Source organism: Dreissena polymorpha, chromosome 2 (genome assembly GCF_020536995.1).
Source record: "Dreissena polymorpha isolate Duluth1 chromosome 2, UMN_Dpol_1.0, whole genome shotgun sequence".
Classification (NCBI taxonomy): domain Eukaryota; kingdom Metazoa; phylum Mollusca; class Bivalvia; order Myida; family Dreissenidae; genus Dreissena; species Dreissena polymorpha.
This window is the reverse complement of record NC_068356.1, coordinates 104291084-104310452: the sequence shown is the minus strand read 5'-3', so window position 1 is coordinate 104310452 and position 19369 is coordinate 104291084. Positions and strand designations below refer to the sequence as shown.

Sequence of the window (19369 nt, the reverse complement as noted above, 5' to 3'; positions counted from 1 at the left end):
ACACAAAAGTGCCTATAGTAAAAAGCATTTTTTTCAAGATACAAAGGGCCATAACTCTGTTTTGAACAGATGGTGTACAATGCCATTTGGCGTGCATCATCCTCTTATGCATATATATACTCATACCAAGTTTCAAAGTAATCTGTCAAAGCACTTCCAAGATATGGCTCCAGACACAAAAGTGCCTATAGTAAAAAGCATTTTTTAAAGATACAAAGGGCCATAACTCTGTTTTGAACAGATGGTGTACAATGCCATTTGGCGTGCATCATCCTCTTATGCATATATATACTCATACGAAGTTTCAATGAAATCCACCAAAGCACTTCCAAGATATGGCTCCGGACACAAAAGTGCCGGACGGACAGCCGGACAACGCCAAAACAATATCCCTCCGCCTCTGGCGGGTGATAATAAAAATTATCAAAAGGTGAACTACCAATATTAAATCAGTAAAGGTATTTCTACTTCACTCCTGTGCCACTTGTGAAGGATAAAACCATACCTCTCATTAAAGAAGGGAAAATGCTATTAACTCGACTGGCTGTATGTGCACTAAAATTAAGAACGGTAAACTTCTAAGATCAGGAAACTTTGTGTAGGACACATGTTAGGTTAACTGTAGTTCAATTGGTCATTGTCAGCTAAGGTACCGGTAGGTATTACTTAAAAGCATAGAGGTTACTATAAAGTATACTAAAAAGTACCTGGTGCACGGAAGATATACTAATTGTACCTCTTGAGTGCCTTGAAGCGTTTTTTTCTATCCCCTGTGTAAAGCTTAGTATACTTTATAGTACCCAGGGTACTTTTCAGTAGCACAGTGCCTAAGCCAACATTGACCAATTGAGCTTAACCGACTACCTCATAAAATACTGTTAAAATCATTGAAATATCCCCCAAAAAATCAATCTATTTGTCATAGAATTGAATCTTAAAATTTGATCCTAAATCCACGAGACAGCTATCCTTGTGAACCCACTACATTCTCCGGCTTATGGTATGGAATGAATTCTTGTAAAACGTGTTCAGGACATTTTTTGTTAGCATTGACAGAAAGTTCTGTCATGTTGCCTGACTATTTCACAGCACTGTCTGCCTTCCTGCTGGGTGAATTACTACAAATGTTGCAGATAAACTACTCATTTTTGTCATACAAGTTAAATGCATTTTACAATACGGATATCTGGGCAGGTGAACAGAAATGTGGAAATCCACATCATTTTTACGCAAAGTATTGCGTCTTTCTTTAGCACAATAATACCAGAAGGAAGATAGTTCACCAGTACCAAGTGAACATACTTATGCATGTGAATAACACAAAAAGTAACTGAAAAGTATCCTACAAAACTCATTAAAATCAAATACGATTAGCATCTGACAAATCAAACAAGGTATCATTTTCAAAAGACTTTCGGAATAAGCATAAAGACAACTATTTGATTGGCTCCAGAAAAGGTCATCTAAGCGTGACCTCTGATGTAGTCATTAGATCCGGAAAGCTGATAGAAAGATTGTGTATTGGCCACATTTTTGGCAGGGCAATTACCCAAACTGCAGATACAGTTCTGGAAAATTGTAAATAAAATAAGCAAGACCACGAATCCAAAATTTGGATTTGATTTATTCACAATCATCAACAGTGAAGACGTTGCAAACAGAATTACACAAAACAAGATAATGGCACATGTTCAGTATTATACAATAAACTCTAGAACCTTTTCATGCAAAAATGCCTTATTCCATGAAGGCTGTATGTTTATTTTGTCACTACATAAATACTGCCCCTTTAAAAATCTACAAACCATCATGCCAAGTACATGTGACACTTGCATACAACTGGGAAGTACACATCAACTTATTATATAAGAACCAGAAATGCTAAGGGCTATTGAGTATTGATAAATTTTGAAAAAGAACTTCACAAAATCCTGTTTAATAAGTAATTGTTTATGTTAACATGTCAAAACTACGTCACAATAGGGACACGTAATACAGACATAGCATGATGTCTCATGTAACAAATTGTAGATATCATGCTATACAAAGTCTCCTTTGAAATAGGATGACCTTTTGTATTTGCACAAATGCATATCATAATGAACAAGGGACAAAATTGTCACAAAACCAGGTTTTCATTGTGAAAAAAAAATCTGATAAAGGGAGAAAACTCAAACTGAACTTTTGAAATGAACAAACAAAATTAACCCCCTTTGTAAGTTTGTTTTAAAAAAAAATCTATTTTAAGTCGTGGCGACCTTGACATTGGAGATATTGACGTGATTCTTTCGTGCGACACAACGTCCCATGATGGTGAACAAATGTGCCAAATGATTTTAAAATCTCACAATGAATGACATAGTTATGGCCAGGACAAGCTCATTTATGGCCATTTTTGACCTTTGAACTCAAAGTGTGACCTTGACCTTGGAGATATCGACGTAATTATTTCGCGCGACACACCGTCCAATGATGGTGAACAAATGTGCCAAATGATTTTAAAATCTGACAATGAACGACATAGTTATGGCCCAGACAAGCTTGTTCCGCCCGCCTGACAGCCAGCCCAGCCCGCCCGCATTCGCCAATCTAATAACCAGTTTTTTCCTACGGAAAACCTGGTTAACAAAACAATGAATGCATGGATTGAATTTTAGGCTGAAAAGTTAAAGTCTAAGCATACTGCATTAAGTACATTAACAAAGTGCAGCATACTGCATCAAGTACATTAACAAATTGCAGCATACTGCATTAAGTACATTAACAAAGTGCAGCATACTGCATCAAGTACATTAACAAATTGCAGCATACTGCATTAAGTACATTAACAAAGTGCAGCATACTGCATCAAGTACATTAACAAATTGCAGCATACTGCATTAAGTACATTAACAAAGTGCAGCATACTGTATTAAGTACATTAACAAAGTACAGCATACATTAAGTACATTAACAAACTGCAGCATACTGCATTAAGTACATTAACAAAGTGCAGCTTAACTAGCGTACTTATCATTTAAAAACTTTCACATTGCTTTTTTAACCCACAGGGTATAAAAGTTACACACAATAAGAGCTTCTTTCCTAATTTTTGGGGGGCAAAAAATGTCTTTAAATGTGTCTTCCTATTACATAGTTTTGGAACACAATAAGTGAAAAACTGACAGACCCTGACTGAATCTGACAAAGAAATAACTTACTCTCCACAACTGAAAGTTGAATTTGAATAAATCAAACAATTTCAAGTTTGGTCTTTAAATCAGTACTGTGTTACACTGTTATGAAAGTTAAATAACATTGTCTACAGAATGTTGGTATGAACAAATTCATCATTTTCACATCTGTCTACATAGAGACTAAAATACTTAACGAGGCACTAGGGCTATCCTAATCACAAGGTATAATCGTAGCAAAAACAAATGAAGTAAGATCAATTTTAAAGGTACATACTGCCTTCAGTTACAAGTAGCTGTATAAATACAAGGTTTTAAAGCAGCGAAGACTAAAATGTTGGAAAGAGCAAATCATAAGTTAGATATTCCCTGCCATATAACATTGTAAATGCCATAAGACAATGTTTTGAAAACATTGTATGAATAAAATACTTCCTTGGTTTGGTACACAAAGTAAAATAATCAACAAGCTTTTAATAAAATATTAAGTTTTCTTAAAGGATGCAGAATAAAACGCATTTAGAAAAGAAAAACAACCGCTTCCAAGATAAGCTCATCCATTTTGCCACATTGCACTGTAGATGTTGCATATTTACAGTATCAAAAGTAGATGCATTTCAGCAATACGTATAGTCCATTGTCAATAACTCGTAAGTCCTGACAAGTTGTTTAATAGTAAAATTTAGTCTTTGATCTTTATGTGCGACCTTTACCATTCAAGTAAGGAGACGGTTGTTACAAATGGCACACTGTTTTAACATGGCAAAACGTGTGGTCAATAAGTGAAATTGCATGATGAACAATTAAAGTCCAAAACAGTTTTGAGGCTAAACTGATCTCAAAGTTTGATCTTGGGAGGTAGGCTGACAGCTTAAACAGGGACTGGAGTCTCACTTTTTTTCCCTTCTTTACAAATTACCCGTAAAAGACTCTTTCCCACTTAAGAAAAATTACATATTTTCCAATTACCATCTGAACAATTACCAAAGGAACAAAAGTTAGCGTCAATTTTGTTTCATAAGCGCATAATCTGCTAGTGAACACATAACACGAGCACTGAAACTATACTCAAATTCAACCTTCAACCTATGAGTGTGACTTTGGACATTTCTGCAAGGTGCACAACCCATGAGTGTGTCTTTGACATTTCTGCAAGGTGCACAACCCATGAGTGTGACTTGGACATTTCTGCAAGGTGCACAACCCATGAGTGTGACTTGGACATTTCTGCAAGGTGCACAACCCATGAGTGTGTCTTTGACATTTCTGCAAGGTGCACAACCCATGAGTGTGTCTTTGACATTTCTGCAAGGTGCACAACCCATGAGTGTGACTTGGACATTTCTGCAAGGTGCACAACCCATGAGTGTGTCATGGACATTTGTGGAAGGTGCACAACCCATGAGTGTGTCTTGGACATTTCTGCAAGGTGCACAACCCATGAGTGTGACTTGGACATTTCTGCAAGGTGCACAACCCATGAGTGTGTCTTTGACATTTCTGCAAGGTGCACAACCCATGAGTGTGACTTGGACATTTCTGCAAGGTGCACAACCCATGAGTGTGACTTGGACATTTCTGCAAGGTGCACAACCCATGAGTGTGACTTGGACATTTCTGCAAGGTGCACAACCCATGAGTGTGACTTGGACATTTCTGCAAGGTGCACAACCCATGAAAGTGACTTGGACATTTCTGCAAGGTGCACAACCCATGAGTGTGACTTGGATATTTCTGCAAGGTGCACAGGTAAAAAAGGCAGTGGTGAGCATTGGTAAAAGGTTATTTCAAAATTGAATGGTTAAGTTACAGTCTGTTAAATGTAAGACATTGTTATGGACGTTATCATTCCCTTAAGCTAAACCGTAGTACAGTGTAGTTATTAAACAAGATGTGTTTGTTAAACACAATGTCCCCCTATATGATGTTTGACCTTGTAGGATGACCTTGACCTTGTGAAGGAAGACCTTGACCTTGACCTTTCACCACTCAAAATGTGCAGCTCCATGAGATGCACATGCATGCCAAATATCAAGTTGCTATCTTCAATATTGCAAAAGTATTTATAAAATAAGCGATTTGGGCCACATATATTTGACCTCTGACCTTGAAGGATGACCTTGACCTTTCACCACTCAAAATGTGCAGCTCCATGAGATACACATGCATGCCAAATATCAAGTTGCTATCTTCAATATTGCAAAAGTATTCATAAAATGAGCGATTTTGGCCACGTATATTTGACCTCTGACCTTGAAGGATGACCTTGACCTTTCATGACTCAAAATGTGCAGCTTCATGAGATACACATGCATGCCAAATATGAAGTTGCTATCTTCAATATAGCAAAAGTTATTGCAAAATGTTAAAGTTGGCGCAAACAGACAGACCAACAGACAGGGCAAAATTAATATGTCCCCCACTACTATAGTGGGGGACATAAAAATCCTTGATGAAGAGCGCATAAAACTGAAACAAAACATCTACAACCTTATAGTTTAGATATTTAAAAGTTCATAATTTAATAGTTCCAATGAGATACACAATTGTCAAACACGAGATATTCTTCCCATACAGATTTTTTCTAATTTGGTGTATATTCAGAGGACATTTTACTAGTAGACGTTTCAATAGATATTAGTGTATAGCATCATCTTTAGCAATTCAGTTGACTCCACTGGGCCTTAGAGAGCAGAAACAAATAAAACCAACTATCAGACATCAGTCTACCGATAAACCCTGCCATCTTATATCTGGGACACAACTAAAATTCAATATCTGAGTAATCAGTAAAAAAATAAACAAGAGCTACTCATAACGGTTGCCAACGCTCTGCTGCAGGTGCAAATTTGTCACAGTGACCATGACCTTTGACCAAGTGACCCAAAAATGGGTGTGGCGTGTAGAACTCGTCAAGGTGCAGCTACATATGAAGTTTCAATGTTGTAAGTGAAAGCACTTTGATTTTAGAGCCAATGTTGAGGTTTTAGCACCACGCAGACAGCGGAAAGACACGACAAGCTGGCTATGACAATACCTCGGGTTTTCTCCGAAAACAGCCGAGCTAAAAAGATCTTGCAAAAGGATTTATTGTGTACCAACATTTTTGTTATGTACTTGGAACAGACAGTTTATTTTTGAAGAATTGCATGATTTGATGCATGGTCTCTCTATTTCCGGCTAGATGAGTCAATGCAAGGCTCATTTCTCCTTCATCTTTCTTCAAAACAAACTTGCACAGCAGCAAACATTCTTCATTTTCAGAAAATGGCTCAGATTTTTCGTAAAAAGACAAAGTTTTCTTCACTGCATTACTAGCACTGTTTTCAGCTTGTTCTTTTTTAAATTGTTGCACAATTTGATGTCTTGACAACATTTGAGGACCTTTCAACAAATTTACCACTGGTTCACATTGCTTATCCTTGTTTACACCATCACTTGATAGTGCTTCATCATTTTCTTTTAGCTTTTTACTTTTATTGTCTAGGTCAGTCTCATAATCAGTAGACTTCCTCTTCTTCCCTTTTGTCGCCTCTTCACTATCCAAACCCAGGTCAGGTTTTTCTTTCACCACATTAACCTCATCCATGATTTCGTCCTCATGAAGCATTTTTTCATTATCACCAGTGGACTTCGTGGCAGATTGTTCATCTTCCTTTGAATGTTCAGATTCATTATCAACAGAAGCTTCAAAACTTTCAGAACACTTCTCTTTGAGGTCTTTAACCTGAGGTTCAGCGGCTCTTGCATTCTCAATAGTCTTACAATCAGGAGTGTCCAGAGGTTCTGATGAATTCATTTTCTTTTCCCGTTCTCTTCGCTTCCTCCGTTGATGGGACCATGTGTTGGACTTGGCTTGCAGGATCAGGCAGGTGTAGAACTTGCCACAGTGCTTGGTGTAGTAATTTATCTACAAATGAATCACTTGTTTAGTTAGATTATCTTAAAAATAGACAAAATCTGAATTAAAATGCCAAATGAGCCCCATCATGTGGCAAGCTTAGCTCAAGACAAGCCTGTGCTGTCTGGTCAGGAGCAACTCTGTCTGCAATGAGCCCCATCATGTGGCAAGCTTAGCTCAAGACAAGCCTGTGCTGTCTGGTCAGGAGCAACTCTGTCTGCAATGATCCCCATCATGTGGCAAGCTTAGCTAAAGACGAGCCTGTGCTGTCTGGTCAGGAGCAACTCTGTCTGCTAATAAGATCACAACACCTGGCGTGACTTTATAGCAGACAGAATGGCTCCTGACAACAAAGTATAAAAAGTCTTATCTAAGAAGGTGTAGGGTTATGATTTTGCATGGCACTTCTCCTCTTTGATATTTATACACCCATGAAGTTTCATGTTGAAATGCCCAAATAATGCAATCTCATGTAAGTGAAGCAGACGTCTGCACTAGTGTTAACAAAACTTTTTCTATTATTTGAATATAAAGAAGTGAAACTCCAGCTGCTGAAGCAGTATTGCATTCTCATTATATACAATTAGTTGGTCCTTTATTTAAGGCAAGTGACCAACTGCCAAAACTGTACAAAACAGCACAATACAAAATAACATATAAGAATAAAGCTGGGGTTCTTTCAAACTGTAATTATTGAGCAGACCCCATTTTTCTAGTTTGAGTAACTGTGAACATGACTTTGACAAGACAGACCTGAAATAAAAACTCGAGCTAAGTCTCTGATTGGTTAATGCAAACTGAAGTTATTGAACAGGCTCGTCAGAGAGCACACAAAATTGATTTGGCAATTTGCGGTTAATTAAAGGGGATATTTAAGAAGTGCTCCAATCAATTTGTCTAAGCTATCACACTTTGTGGAGATTATATGCCCACAAATATTGCCACAAAGTGTCTTGAGAATCCCATAAAAACTAAGGTTAGAGTTAGAGAGTGAATTAGTGAAATTGTGCATTTTTAAGGGCCATTATTAAAAACCACTTCATGCAATCTGGCTAATTATCAAACTTGGTTAAAATGTCATGCCCATTAACACAAATTTTCTTAAGTAAAATTCATTTTAATTATTAAATACTTACCTGTTATCTCTAGCTTACCCCTTTCCAAGGGAGTTATTTCATCCGGAAAATATTCAAGCGCTGGGAATCCTCCACCTCTATAAGAATCCAAATCAGGTTAAACATAGTACAATGCAACCTAACAGGAAATCAAGAACCACAACTCATCTTTCCTTTACGCAAACATAAAAAGGCGATGAGCGGGGTGGGAGGTGGGACTTACCGATAACAGGTAAGTATTTAATAATTAAAATGAATTTTACTTAAGAAAATTTGTTTTAATATCATAAATACGTTACCTGTTATCTCTAGCTGATTTTGCAGCTGCGGCGGGAAGGTTCGCATATTTTTTCCCATCACAGCAAAACCCATATAGAGGGTTTACAGCCAGAGATAGTAGAATCAAGTCCTCTTATAATCTTTGTTAGTACAGTATAGTACTTAATTCTCGGATGGCACCAGTGTACTTACGCCATAGAAGAAACTACAGTTTGAGCCACTACAAGAGGACCCAACTTATACAAATTGTCTTGTTGGCACTCAAGAGAACGAAGATAAAAAGAGGAGAAGGTGGTCGGATTCCTCCAGAAAGCAGCTTGAAGCACTTCAGATAGTGGGGTCTGATTAATATAAGCCCACGAAGCCGAAAGAGCTCTTAATTCATGCGGTCTTATCTTAAACAGGGATAAATCCCTCGATGAAAGAGAAGAATAAGCTTTCCTTATAGTCGAGGCTATCCAACGAGAAATAGAAGCCGCAGACACATCGCCCCCCCCTTTTAATGGAATGAAAAGTCTCTTGCGAGAACCTCGAATAGACTTTACCTTTTTAAGGTAGAACTTCAAAGCCCTGACCGGGCAAAGGAGTCTATCATCATCTTCATGTCCACAAGTTCTAGATAGACTTGGAACTTTGAAGGGTTTGGAAGCCATAGAGGGGAGTTGATTTTTAGCAAGGAATCCTGACTGACACAACAATGTAACAGAACCATCAGAAGAGTCAAAACGAAGATGACTATCCTCGATAGAAAGAGCATGAATTTCACTTCTCCGTTTGGCTGAAGCCATAGTAAGAAGGAAAACGGTCTTCCATGTTAGGAATTGTAATGAAGCCTGATCAAGAGGTTCATAGGGAGCCTTAATAAGGGAACCAAGCACACAAGCTAAATCCCATTTAGGAGCAAGTGTACGAGATACAGGACGACTAAGTTCCATAGCTCGAACAAGTTCTGAAATAGCTGGATCAGCACAGACTTGTGAAGACTTAGTGAAAGCCAATGTATGCGAAATCATAGATCTGTATCCTTTGATGGAACTAAGAGAAAGTTTCTTATCATCAAAAAGATAAATGAGAAAATCCGCTATTCGTCTAGCAGAGGGATTGAGGGGATTAATTTTCCCTCGAAAACACCAATTGGAGAAGAGTTTCCAACGAGCATCATAGACTGCTCTGGTGGATTTTCTCCTTGCCGAAGCAACGAGGGTTGAAGCCCTGACAGAAAAACATTTCTTCTGCAAAGATTGCCTGATAACGGCCAGACGTGTAAGTGGAACATTTTTGGGTCCGCATGTAGTCTGCCGCTTTGAGACAGAAGATCTGACCTGTGAGGAAGATTCCTGGGATAATCGTACAGGAGACTGAGAAGATCGTTGAACCAAGATCTTCTGGGCCACCAAGGGGCAATCAGGAGTATCCTGCAAGAGCTCACCCTGATTTTTCCCAATATTTGGGGAATTAGAATGGGTGGGGGATAGGCGTAAGCGTCCAGTTGGTCCCATGCGAACGAAAGCGCGTCGATTGCCCACGCTGCTGGATCGTAAACTGGACTCACATACAGAGGAAGTCTGTGATTGTGTCTGGTTGCAAATAGATCGACCAGGGGATAACCGAACTTGAAAAAGATCTGGTTGGTCACTTCTTGATGAAGTGTCCACTCCGATGGAAGTAACTGGTGTTTGCGAGACAAACCATCCGCCAGGGCGTTGAGGCGACCTGGTATATATTTTGCCAGCAGATGAATGTTGAGTGTTTTGCAAAGAACAAGTAATTTTCTGGTTTCCAGATACAGGGATTGAGAATGTGTTCCCCCCTGTGCCTGGATGTAAGCCACCACAGATGTGTTGTCTGTTGACACCATCACACAAGAGTCTCGAAGATGTGATTGGAAATGAGATACAGCTAGAAATACTGCTCGCATTTCTAGATTGTTGATATGAAGGTGAGATTCCTGATGAGACCACAACCCTGAAATTATCAGACTGAGAGGTTCCAGGTGAGCACCCCACCCTTCCTTGCTCGCATCCGTTATTAGATATAATGACGGTTGCGGGGGAAGAAGGGGTACTCCTGCCAACAGAGTCTCCTCGTCTAGCCACCACTGAAGATGAGACCTTAAGGAGGGAAGGATTGGAATCTGTGTTAATAGATTGCCTGGAGACCATTTCCAACAAGCTGAGAGATAGTGCTGAAGAGGACGTAGGAAGAGACGTCCCAACTGCACAAAGTCTGCTACTGAGCTCAGGATACCGTTGAGAGAGAGGAATTCTTGAGCTGTTATATGAGATTGGGACAAAACCCAGTTGACCTTCATCAGAAGGTCTGATATACGTTGAATAGACACTCTGACCCGATTGATGTGGGTCAAGAAATTCATTCCCACAAACGTAAAGTCCTGTGAAGGAATGAGGTCTGATTTGTCTGCATTGAGAAGGAGCCCTAACGAGAGGAGCTCCTTCCAAGAGAATTCTAGGTTGTACAGAAGCAATTGACGATCGAGCTGGTGTAAGAGCCAGTCGTCGAAATACTGAAGAAGAATAATCCCGTGAACTCTGAGGTGTGATCCGACTGCCGACATTAGTTTGGTAAAAACTCGTGGGGCTGTCGCCAACCCGAAAGGCATAGACCGGAACTGGTAGACTTGGCCTTGAAAGGCGAATCGCAAGTACTTTCGGTAGTTGGGATGTATAGGAACATGGAAGTAAGCATCTTCCAGATCCAAAGACACCCCCCAGTGCAGGGGTTTGATGGATTCCCGTATGAAAGAAGGAGTCTCCATTTTGAAAGTTGGTTTGAGGAGATACATGTTGAACACTTTTAAATCTATTACTGGTCTCCAGGAACCATTTTTCTTTTGAACAAGAAAAAGACGACTGTAAAATCCTGGAGAATAAGGATCTTGAACCCTTTCTACCGCCTGTTTTTCCAAGAGCCCGAGAATGGACTCTGGAATATGTGGATGCCGAGATACCAGCTCTATAGGGACGCGAGAAAGTGGAGGCCTTTTTTTGAATTGAAAAGTCAGGCCTTTTGTCACAAGAGAATGAACCCATGCGTCTGAAGTAATTTGAAGCCATCGATTTGAGAAGTGGAAAAGTCTGGCCCCGACTGGTATTTCCGGCATCGGAGGTTGTGGCGGTAGAAAGGGAAGGGACCTAGGGCTGATAAGCAGGAGGTGCGCCCCTGCCGGTAGAAGGTTTGAAATTCCTCTGTCCCGGCTTGGGTTTGCCCTTTTTCCCAGAATCTTTATTAGAAGACTTGTGTGACAAAGAAGGTCTGTTATAGGAAGACTGCCTATTAGGACCTGACCGTGGATTAAAAGAAGGCTTTTTAGAGAAAAGGTTATTTCTCTTAGCCGTCTTGAATGCTGGAACTGCTGGTGGCCTAGAAGCAGGATGCTTAAAGACCCCTTGGCGTTGTCCAGAGTTGTTTCTAGCTAAAGAAGCATGAAGTTGGTCATCCTTGTCAGCTGTGATTGCTTCTTGTATCCTTCCACCAAAAGAAACCCTGATGTGAGAGGAGCTGTTCTGAGCGAGTTCATACCAGGTTCCAACAGAAAATCTTTAGGTAAAGAAGTAAGGATAAGATCTCTACGAATCCTTAGCATCTCGGACATTGAAGAAGCAGAAGTGTGAGATAAGGCAAGTGTGGTCCGTGAGAGATGAATTAACAAATCACGGAGTTCCTCCGGAACAGATTCCGACCAATCACACACCATTTGTAAAATTGTCGCTAGCATGAAGTCAATTTGGTTAGTCAAACCTAATGATCTACGTTCCCTCATTTCCCAAGTTTCCAACATTGAAAACGGAACAGAAACTGAATTGGAACCACTTGGCATTACAAGAGATAGCTTGCTTATGTCCGGATCTGGAACCGGAAGTTTTGAAAAATCCAACCCAGATGTTGCATGTGGTACAGGAGGTTTGTAACTTTTACTACCTTCCTGGTGTTTTGGATCAGCTAGTTCCTTAGGAATTTTCCATGTTTCTCCTCGTTTTGGAATAGTCTTATTAGCTGATTCAAATGATTGAAGAACAGATAGAACAGTAGAACCAATGGGAAGTCGTGGGTCAGGACGAGCCGTCGACTTAATAACCCTGTTGGGATCAAATGTACGAAAAAGTTGTTCTGTCACAGAAATCGTCGCATTTGAAGACAGTTCAGCAGGTCTTGGACAGTAATCTTCACCAAGAGTACGAAACATCAGTTCATAGATCTGACCAATCGGAGCTAAATATTGATCCGTCTCAACATTAGATTCTGCATCTGAATCAGCCTCACTCTCTACAACACCAGCGGTTTGTATAGAATCAGCAGGAACAGAAGTGAGAATATCTTGTACCGGATTGTAATTGTCTGGTAACAGCGAATGATCATCCCCGACGTCAGTAAACTGATAATGTAAACCGGAAGAAGGTAAATTATCAGCATTGACCGGTACAAAATGTCCCGCTGAATTCTGTATCCATAGTGTATCAGGATTCGACAGGGTAGCTGTAGGGAGTACACGACTAGATACTGTAGATGATACTCGTGGTGTTGACACTGACGCCGTAGTAGTGAGATGAGCTCCTGAAGATGCAATACGTGTGGCAGTCAACGTTGGAACCGACACATTTGGCATGGAAACATGCGATTCCATAACGGAACACGATGGTGAACGACTATACGTATGGTAAGTCCGATGCTGTCTACGTGAACGTTGCCGACGTCCTCGTTTCCTGCAATGTCGAGATCTGGATCGGCTGCGCTGTCGAGATGTGGATCGGCTGCGATGTGATCGAGATTTTTTGGAATACCGTCTCCGTGAGTGACGACGTGATCGCTTATGAGCGCCGCGACGATGATAACTGCTCGACGAAGAAGAGCGTGTCCGATGTCCACTCCTTGATGAAGACGATGTATTCGACGACGAATCGGATGTAGAAGAATACGCCGATGATGAAGACCGAGTTCTTCTTGACCGGCGATTTGTGTTATCGGTGGCAGGCCCAACAGATGACTGTTGACCGGTGACCGGACCGGACCGGACCGGTGACCGGACCGGACCGGTGACCGGACCGGACATCAATGACCGGACCGGACCGGTGACCGGACCGGACCGGTGACCGGACCGGTGACCGGACCGGACCGGTGACATGACCGGACCGGACCGGTGACATGACCGGTGACCGGACCGGACCGGACCGGTGACCGGCCGGTCATATTATGACCGGTTACGTCACCGGACAAAGACCGTAGAATGGCGGCTGCCATGTGGTCTGACATTGATCCAGTCGTTCCATGATCAATGTCGCCGGTATGCATGGTGTGAGTCATAAGATCTGATGACGATCGACTGACAACAACACCATCTTGCCCGGTACCCGGTGACTGACAAAACCGCTGGTCATCCTTGACCAGTGGAGTCACCGGGTAATCAACGTCGGATGGAGGTTCGTTGCGTTTGCGGCTGATCGACGTCCTCCGGCGACCTGCTTTTGTCCATACGTCGTAAGCCCACAAATCGCAAACCGCACATTTGTTATTAAATGTGCAACCGGTACATGCCAAGCAAGTATCGTGGGAATCCCACCTTGCTTTGATATGACCACAAGAACCTCTATCCTGTAAGTTCATTCTGAAATAAAAGAAACAGAAAGAACCTACAAAAAAAACAAATTAATGATTATAAATTCTAATAAAAAGTTAAACCACAAAATGTAAACACAAAGAACGCTGTCCAATTGACCTCAATTACTTATTGGGGAATAGGCACGAATTCCTCGTGGTTCACGTGCTCATGACGTCATGTACATGAGCGACGATGCAAACAAAGAAACCCAGCAAAAGCAGAAATATGACAATTACTGCAACAAAAAGTATAGAAATATAAACCGAATGATACAAATAAAAGATAAATAAACTTTATCCTTTTAAACTCCGCCAAAAACACAGTGAAAAGAACACATAAGTCCTGAGCCTAAAATAGGCGTGCACATGGTTTTATCCGGAAAGGAAAGATGAGTTGTGGTTCTTGATTTCCTGTTAGGTTGCATTGTACTATGTTTAACCTGATTTGGATTCTTATAGAGGTGGACGATTCCCAGCGCTTGAATATTTTCCGGATGAAATAACTCCCTTGGAAAGGGGTAAGCTAGAGATAACAGGTAACGTATTTATGATATTAAAATTATTACCAAGTTTACTGATGATTTGATACAAGTCGTGTTCTGTGAAAACTGGGCATAATGTATGTGCGTAAAGTGTCGTCCCAGATTAGCCTGTGCAGTAAGCAAAGGCTAATCATGGACTGGTGCGGACTGCACAGGCTAATCTGGGATGACACTTTACGCACATGCATTATGCCCAGTTTTCTCATAACACGACTCATACATAGAACTGCTTCTAGCAATCTGGCTGGTTACTAGTATTAAACTTGGCCAAGACATCTATCATGCCCACAAAAATTATTACAAAGTTTCACGAGGATAAAGTTTTACTTGTTTAAGTTATTGACTGGATATCAACACAAGTTTAGGGCAGCTATACCTTGAGGTCTTCCACTAGTTTCCTTAGGAACCAGATGTATGTCTGAACCGTGTATTCCTGCAGGCCCGCAGCTCCTCTCTGTACACTGCAGACCAATGGGGGCTTGGCATTCTTCTGCTCTTTGAAAGCAGATTTCTGCAACATGCAAACAGAGACACACTTTCAGTATATCCTGGCAAATGTTGAAGACATTAGGGCCATGCTGAGTGTACAGCTGAGTTCAAGGTACACCAATTGTAAAAGACTTGACCAGGTGACATGTTTTTTCATCAAGGTGTAAACATGAACTTGATATTGTTAAGATAAACATTCCGACTACATTACATCAAGATGGAGTCATACATTTGGCTTTTATAGTGGTTATATAAGATTGGTCTAAGATTTTACCAAGGTTCATCAAGGTAGGGTAAAAAATCTGACAACTAGATACAGGGTGCAGGATCACGAGACTTTATGGGGTTCACAAATGGATGTAAATACACCGGCAAGTAGTGCTTTTTTTCCAAATAACTTTTTAAAACATTTTCTTCTTAAGAATTTCAACTAGTGCATTAAAGATGAGGCATTTAAGCGGCTTATGGCGTTGTGAAAAACATCAGAATAACTTTATTTAACGAGCCCGTGTTCTTGGACAAAAATAGATGTGAAATGAATTCATATACATGGTTGTGCTGTGTGCGACTGACATTTTGGCACCACTTCCATGCAAATTAAATACAGGGCTTAACACTAAGGCAGGTCCGAACGACATTCACTGCCTGTACCTAGGTCCGGGCTTGCCAATGTCCCAGTAACATGCCCGACCGGTCGTGTGTATTTTGGGCGGGATTATGTGTTCTATATCAATAAACTGCATTTTAAATAAGCTTTTGAAAGATGCAAAAATCTTTATACAGTATGATCAGATGACAATTAAATCCCAGATTGAAGTCGGAGACTACAAACAGATTGTAACTCTAAATAGATTTGGAACCCCCTGATTGCAATCAAAAAGAGGCCGACAATTCAGAAAATCCCCGGCGGTTTTCCTGGTAAAACACGTCAGTACCTATTTTTAAACATAATTCCGATATATACGGTTTTGATTGGTTTCCTTGAAGTGACGTGTTTTCTCGATAAAAATACCTTTCAAACTAAAAGCCCGGATGGCCCAGGATTGTCCAGGATCAATGAAGGTATAAAACTCGACTTAACACAAAGTTAATATAAAATTATTATTTATTTATCAATTTTAAATAATTTTAATTGTTTGATCAATTAGAAGTGTTTTGAATATCTTTTTTACGCAATTCAATTAGCAAAACTAATATTAATGGTCAATCCCAGCTTTTAGTAGAGAGTTAACCTTGTACAATTGTTACGACTACCATAACACATTATTTGTTATTTTGCAACACCTAAGGTTCAATTCCCGTTTGTTGTCAGACGGCAACCGCGGCAATCTATGTAAAAAGGTTTTTAACGTTAATGTCGTTGTTTAAGTTTGGCTTTACGGGTGGGGATGAGGGTTCCTCGGATACGAAAAGAAAAGGGAAGGAGTAAAGTAAGAGAAAGTATGAGGGAAAAAAAACAACAAGGAAATTTCTCCCGAAATGGCGTAAAGATTACAAATAGATGTCTTAAGTAGCTGAATATTGAATTCATTAGCATTAGTAAGGCAAGCTAATAAGAATGATTGAATCATAATTGCGCATCTCCACGCACAAGAAAATACAAGTTAAATGATAAATATAAAGGTTTTGATAATACTTTGGTCAGGGCACAGGAAAGATTGGTCAGGGCTAGTAGGTTCTGCATTTACTAGCCCGAATGGGCTAGCTAAAAAAAAAAGTTAGTGTTAAGCCCTGCAATAATGTATTCTTAAATCTTAATGTATCAGCATAATAACTCGAGATATTTGCAAAAATTAAGTTTTTAGCGATGTGTTTTCATTCTCATCTGCTCAGCCCATGTGTAATCCCTTGTGAACCCCATTGATCCTGTAGATAGGGAATAAGGTTTTTCTAACATTTGCCCAGGCGATATTAACCCATTTATGCCTAGTGTCTAGAAAAAAAGGCCTTGGCAAACAGCGTAGACCCAGATGAGACGTCGCATCATGCGGCGTCTCACCTGGGTCTGCGCTGTTTGCTTAAAGGAATTTCTGTAAGAAATATTCTAAATATAGAAATAAATATACAAGACATCCCTAATTTTGGAAATAAATTGATCCAATTTAGAAGGATGCGAGAGTCCACTAGGCATAAATGGGTTAAATTTTAGACACACATCATGCAGATTCGAACTCAGCCTTAACATAGCAAAGATAAACATACTAACCAAGTTGTATCAAGATTGAGTACTAAATGTGGCCTTTAAAGTTGCAATAAGGATTTTTTAAGATTTGACCTGGTGACCTAGTTTTTGGAAAGATGTTATCCAGATTCAAACTCGGCCAAAACATTTTCAAGATCCATCTTTGATCAACTATGTGCTTAAATGAGCAAAGAATCATTCAAAGATGGAGATGTACAATAATGGACAGCAAATGTGAATAACTCAGATGCATTATCTCACATGGACCTCAATCAGTGGTTTTATTTTCACCATTTTGGGAATGGGGCAAGGTCCCTTTGGATTGGGAAAATTGTGGCTTGTTGACTAAAATTGGGAAATTAGTGTGGTTTTGCAAAGAAATGCTTTAAAATGGAAAATTTAAGTGTCTTCAATACTATGTTTACTATGGTTACAGGTATAGAGCTGGATTGGAGATGAATTATTTGTTGAGGTCAAAAAAGGAATTTTGTTTTAACTTTTTTTGCAATCTTCAATTGGGAATTATGAGGTCCCATTTGGGTGAAATATAAACTTTTTTCATTGGAAATGGGGACGAATACCTGCCCCAAATTTGATTTTGAACACTGTGAATGGTAAAAACATGTCAATGTTTAACTGAAGATTATAGTGATCCCTGAGTTTTAAAAAATTGATGTTAAAATAACAAGACATACACAGGGCCCTCACACTACTTTGGGGGAAGGGGTCTGCAGCCCTTATGAGGGGGAATTTTCGCAGCGTTTCCCTTTTTGGGGGATTTTTTTACTTACTCTCTCATTATTACATTTGCACATGTTTGCACTATATTCATTGCATTTTGCATAATTTAGTATGTTTGCAAAGATTAAATTGAAATAGCATTGAGATATAATAATCCTGAGACACATCTTTCTATTAAAAAAAATAAAAATAAAATAAATTTAAAAAAAATTATTTTTTTTTAGGAGGAAATTTTCCTCCCAACAGGGGAAAAAAGTATACTTTTCAGGTGGGGGACTGCCGCCGAATTCGGCGGCAGATTTAATAGATTGAGGGCCCTGCGTACATCTTTTCCACCACTGTGACTGTCAATAGATAAAATTCAATGCATCTCTCATTGAGGAAACAAAAATGTAGTATAAACTATCATGTTATTGCAGCTGTTAAACTAACACTATAATAAAATTGAAGTTGTGAAATTAATAAGTCAACTACTAGTATTTGCTGTATTGGGACAAAATCACATTAGAATTATGGAACAAGTACCTTTAGCAACACTCATGGTACAGTTTTAAAACAAATAAAGGTAGGGCATGCCCACAATTAATATATATAGAGAATAATAGGTTGGTGACGTGGATGGAAAATGGTTATTTGGCAAGTCGGAGGAAGTTATCGGGTGAGCCTTAGGCTCACCCGATAAGATCCTCCGACGAGCCAGATAACCATTCTCCATCCACGTCATCAACCTATTATTCTATTTATCCTGTCACATTCGTTGAAATGTTTCTAAAATATATAGTTTTCGAGTATTTTGTGTTTAAATATTTAATATGGGAAAAAACACGCGCGAACAAAAACATTGTTACGTCACGTCATGCAAAACACTTAGGCTAGCTTCCATCTTGTTAAACAACACAGAAATCGAGTCAATCTTTATTAATTCAATACAAAAAGACGAAATTATGCTATTAAAATTATAATGTTTAAACAAACAGTGCTTTACATGTATTTTTTATTTTTAATTGAAAACAAGTATATTTTATTAATAGAAAATAGTACAGGTGTGCGCATGCGCGGAGAGCAACTGACGGATATTTGAGGTCACGTGGTCATCTAGCCTAATATCTTTTGGGATATTAGGTTACCTGGTTATCGGGTTGATTTAAAGGCATGTGACAGGATAAATTAAGTTTAATGGTGCATGTTAATAAAACAGTAAAACTATACTACGTGTTATACCGGGAAGACAACAGTGGTGTCAAATGTCCAAGCAATCCCCCATCTCATAGTTTTGCCTTGACAGAACTCTGTAGTGGCAAACTTCGGAACCTTCAGAATAGACATGAGCACAC

General features: G+C 39.6%; 3 protein-coding genes across 8 annotated transcripts in view; 2 read left to right on the top strand and 1 right to left on the bottom strand.

Moving 5' to 3' along the window:
• Nucleotides 1–19369, top strand: part of LOC127868347 (protein pelota-like) — a 50665-nt gene that overhangs the window by 28240 nt on the left and 3056 nt on the right. The window lies entirely within an intron of this gene.
• LOC127868342 (RNA N6-adenosine-methyltransferase mettl16-like) overlaps nucleotides 1607–19369 on the bottom strand; it is a 31840-nt gene continuing 14077 nt past the window's right edge. For both annotated transcript variants that reach the window (XM_052410021.1, XM_052410022.1), the window contains exons 6-8: nucleotides 19257–19346; nucleotides 15000–15134; nucleotides 1607–7083 (exon numbers count right to left, since the gene is read on the bottom strand). In XM_052410021.1, coding sequence (XP_052265981.1) covers nucleotides 6283–7083; nucleotides 15000–15134; nucleotides 19257–19346 — 1026 coding nt within the window. In that variant the 3' untranslated portion in view covers nucleotides 1607–6282. The remainder of the gene's footprint in view (nucleotides 7084–14999; nucleotides 15135–19256; nucleotides 19347–19369) is intronic.
• On the top strand, nucleotides 4262–4951 carry LOC127868357 (uncharacterized). Of its 5 annotated transcripts, XM_052410063.1 has the most exons (4): nucleotides 4262–4407; nucleotides 4486–4524; nucleotides 4603–4641; nucleotides 4681–4951. In XM_052410063.1, exons 1-4 carry the CDS (start codon nucleotides 4262–4264, stop codon nucleotides 4949–4951), a joined length of 495 nt encoding a protein of 164 aa, XP_052266023.1. The 5 variants fall into 5 exon arrangements, with proteins under 5 accessions (XP_052266023.1, XP_052266025.1, XP_052266026.1 ...); XM_052410065.1 differs by lacking the exon at nucleotides 4486–4524; XM_052410066.1 differs by lacking the exon at nucleotides 4603–4641.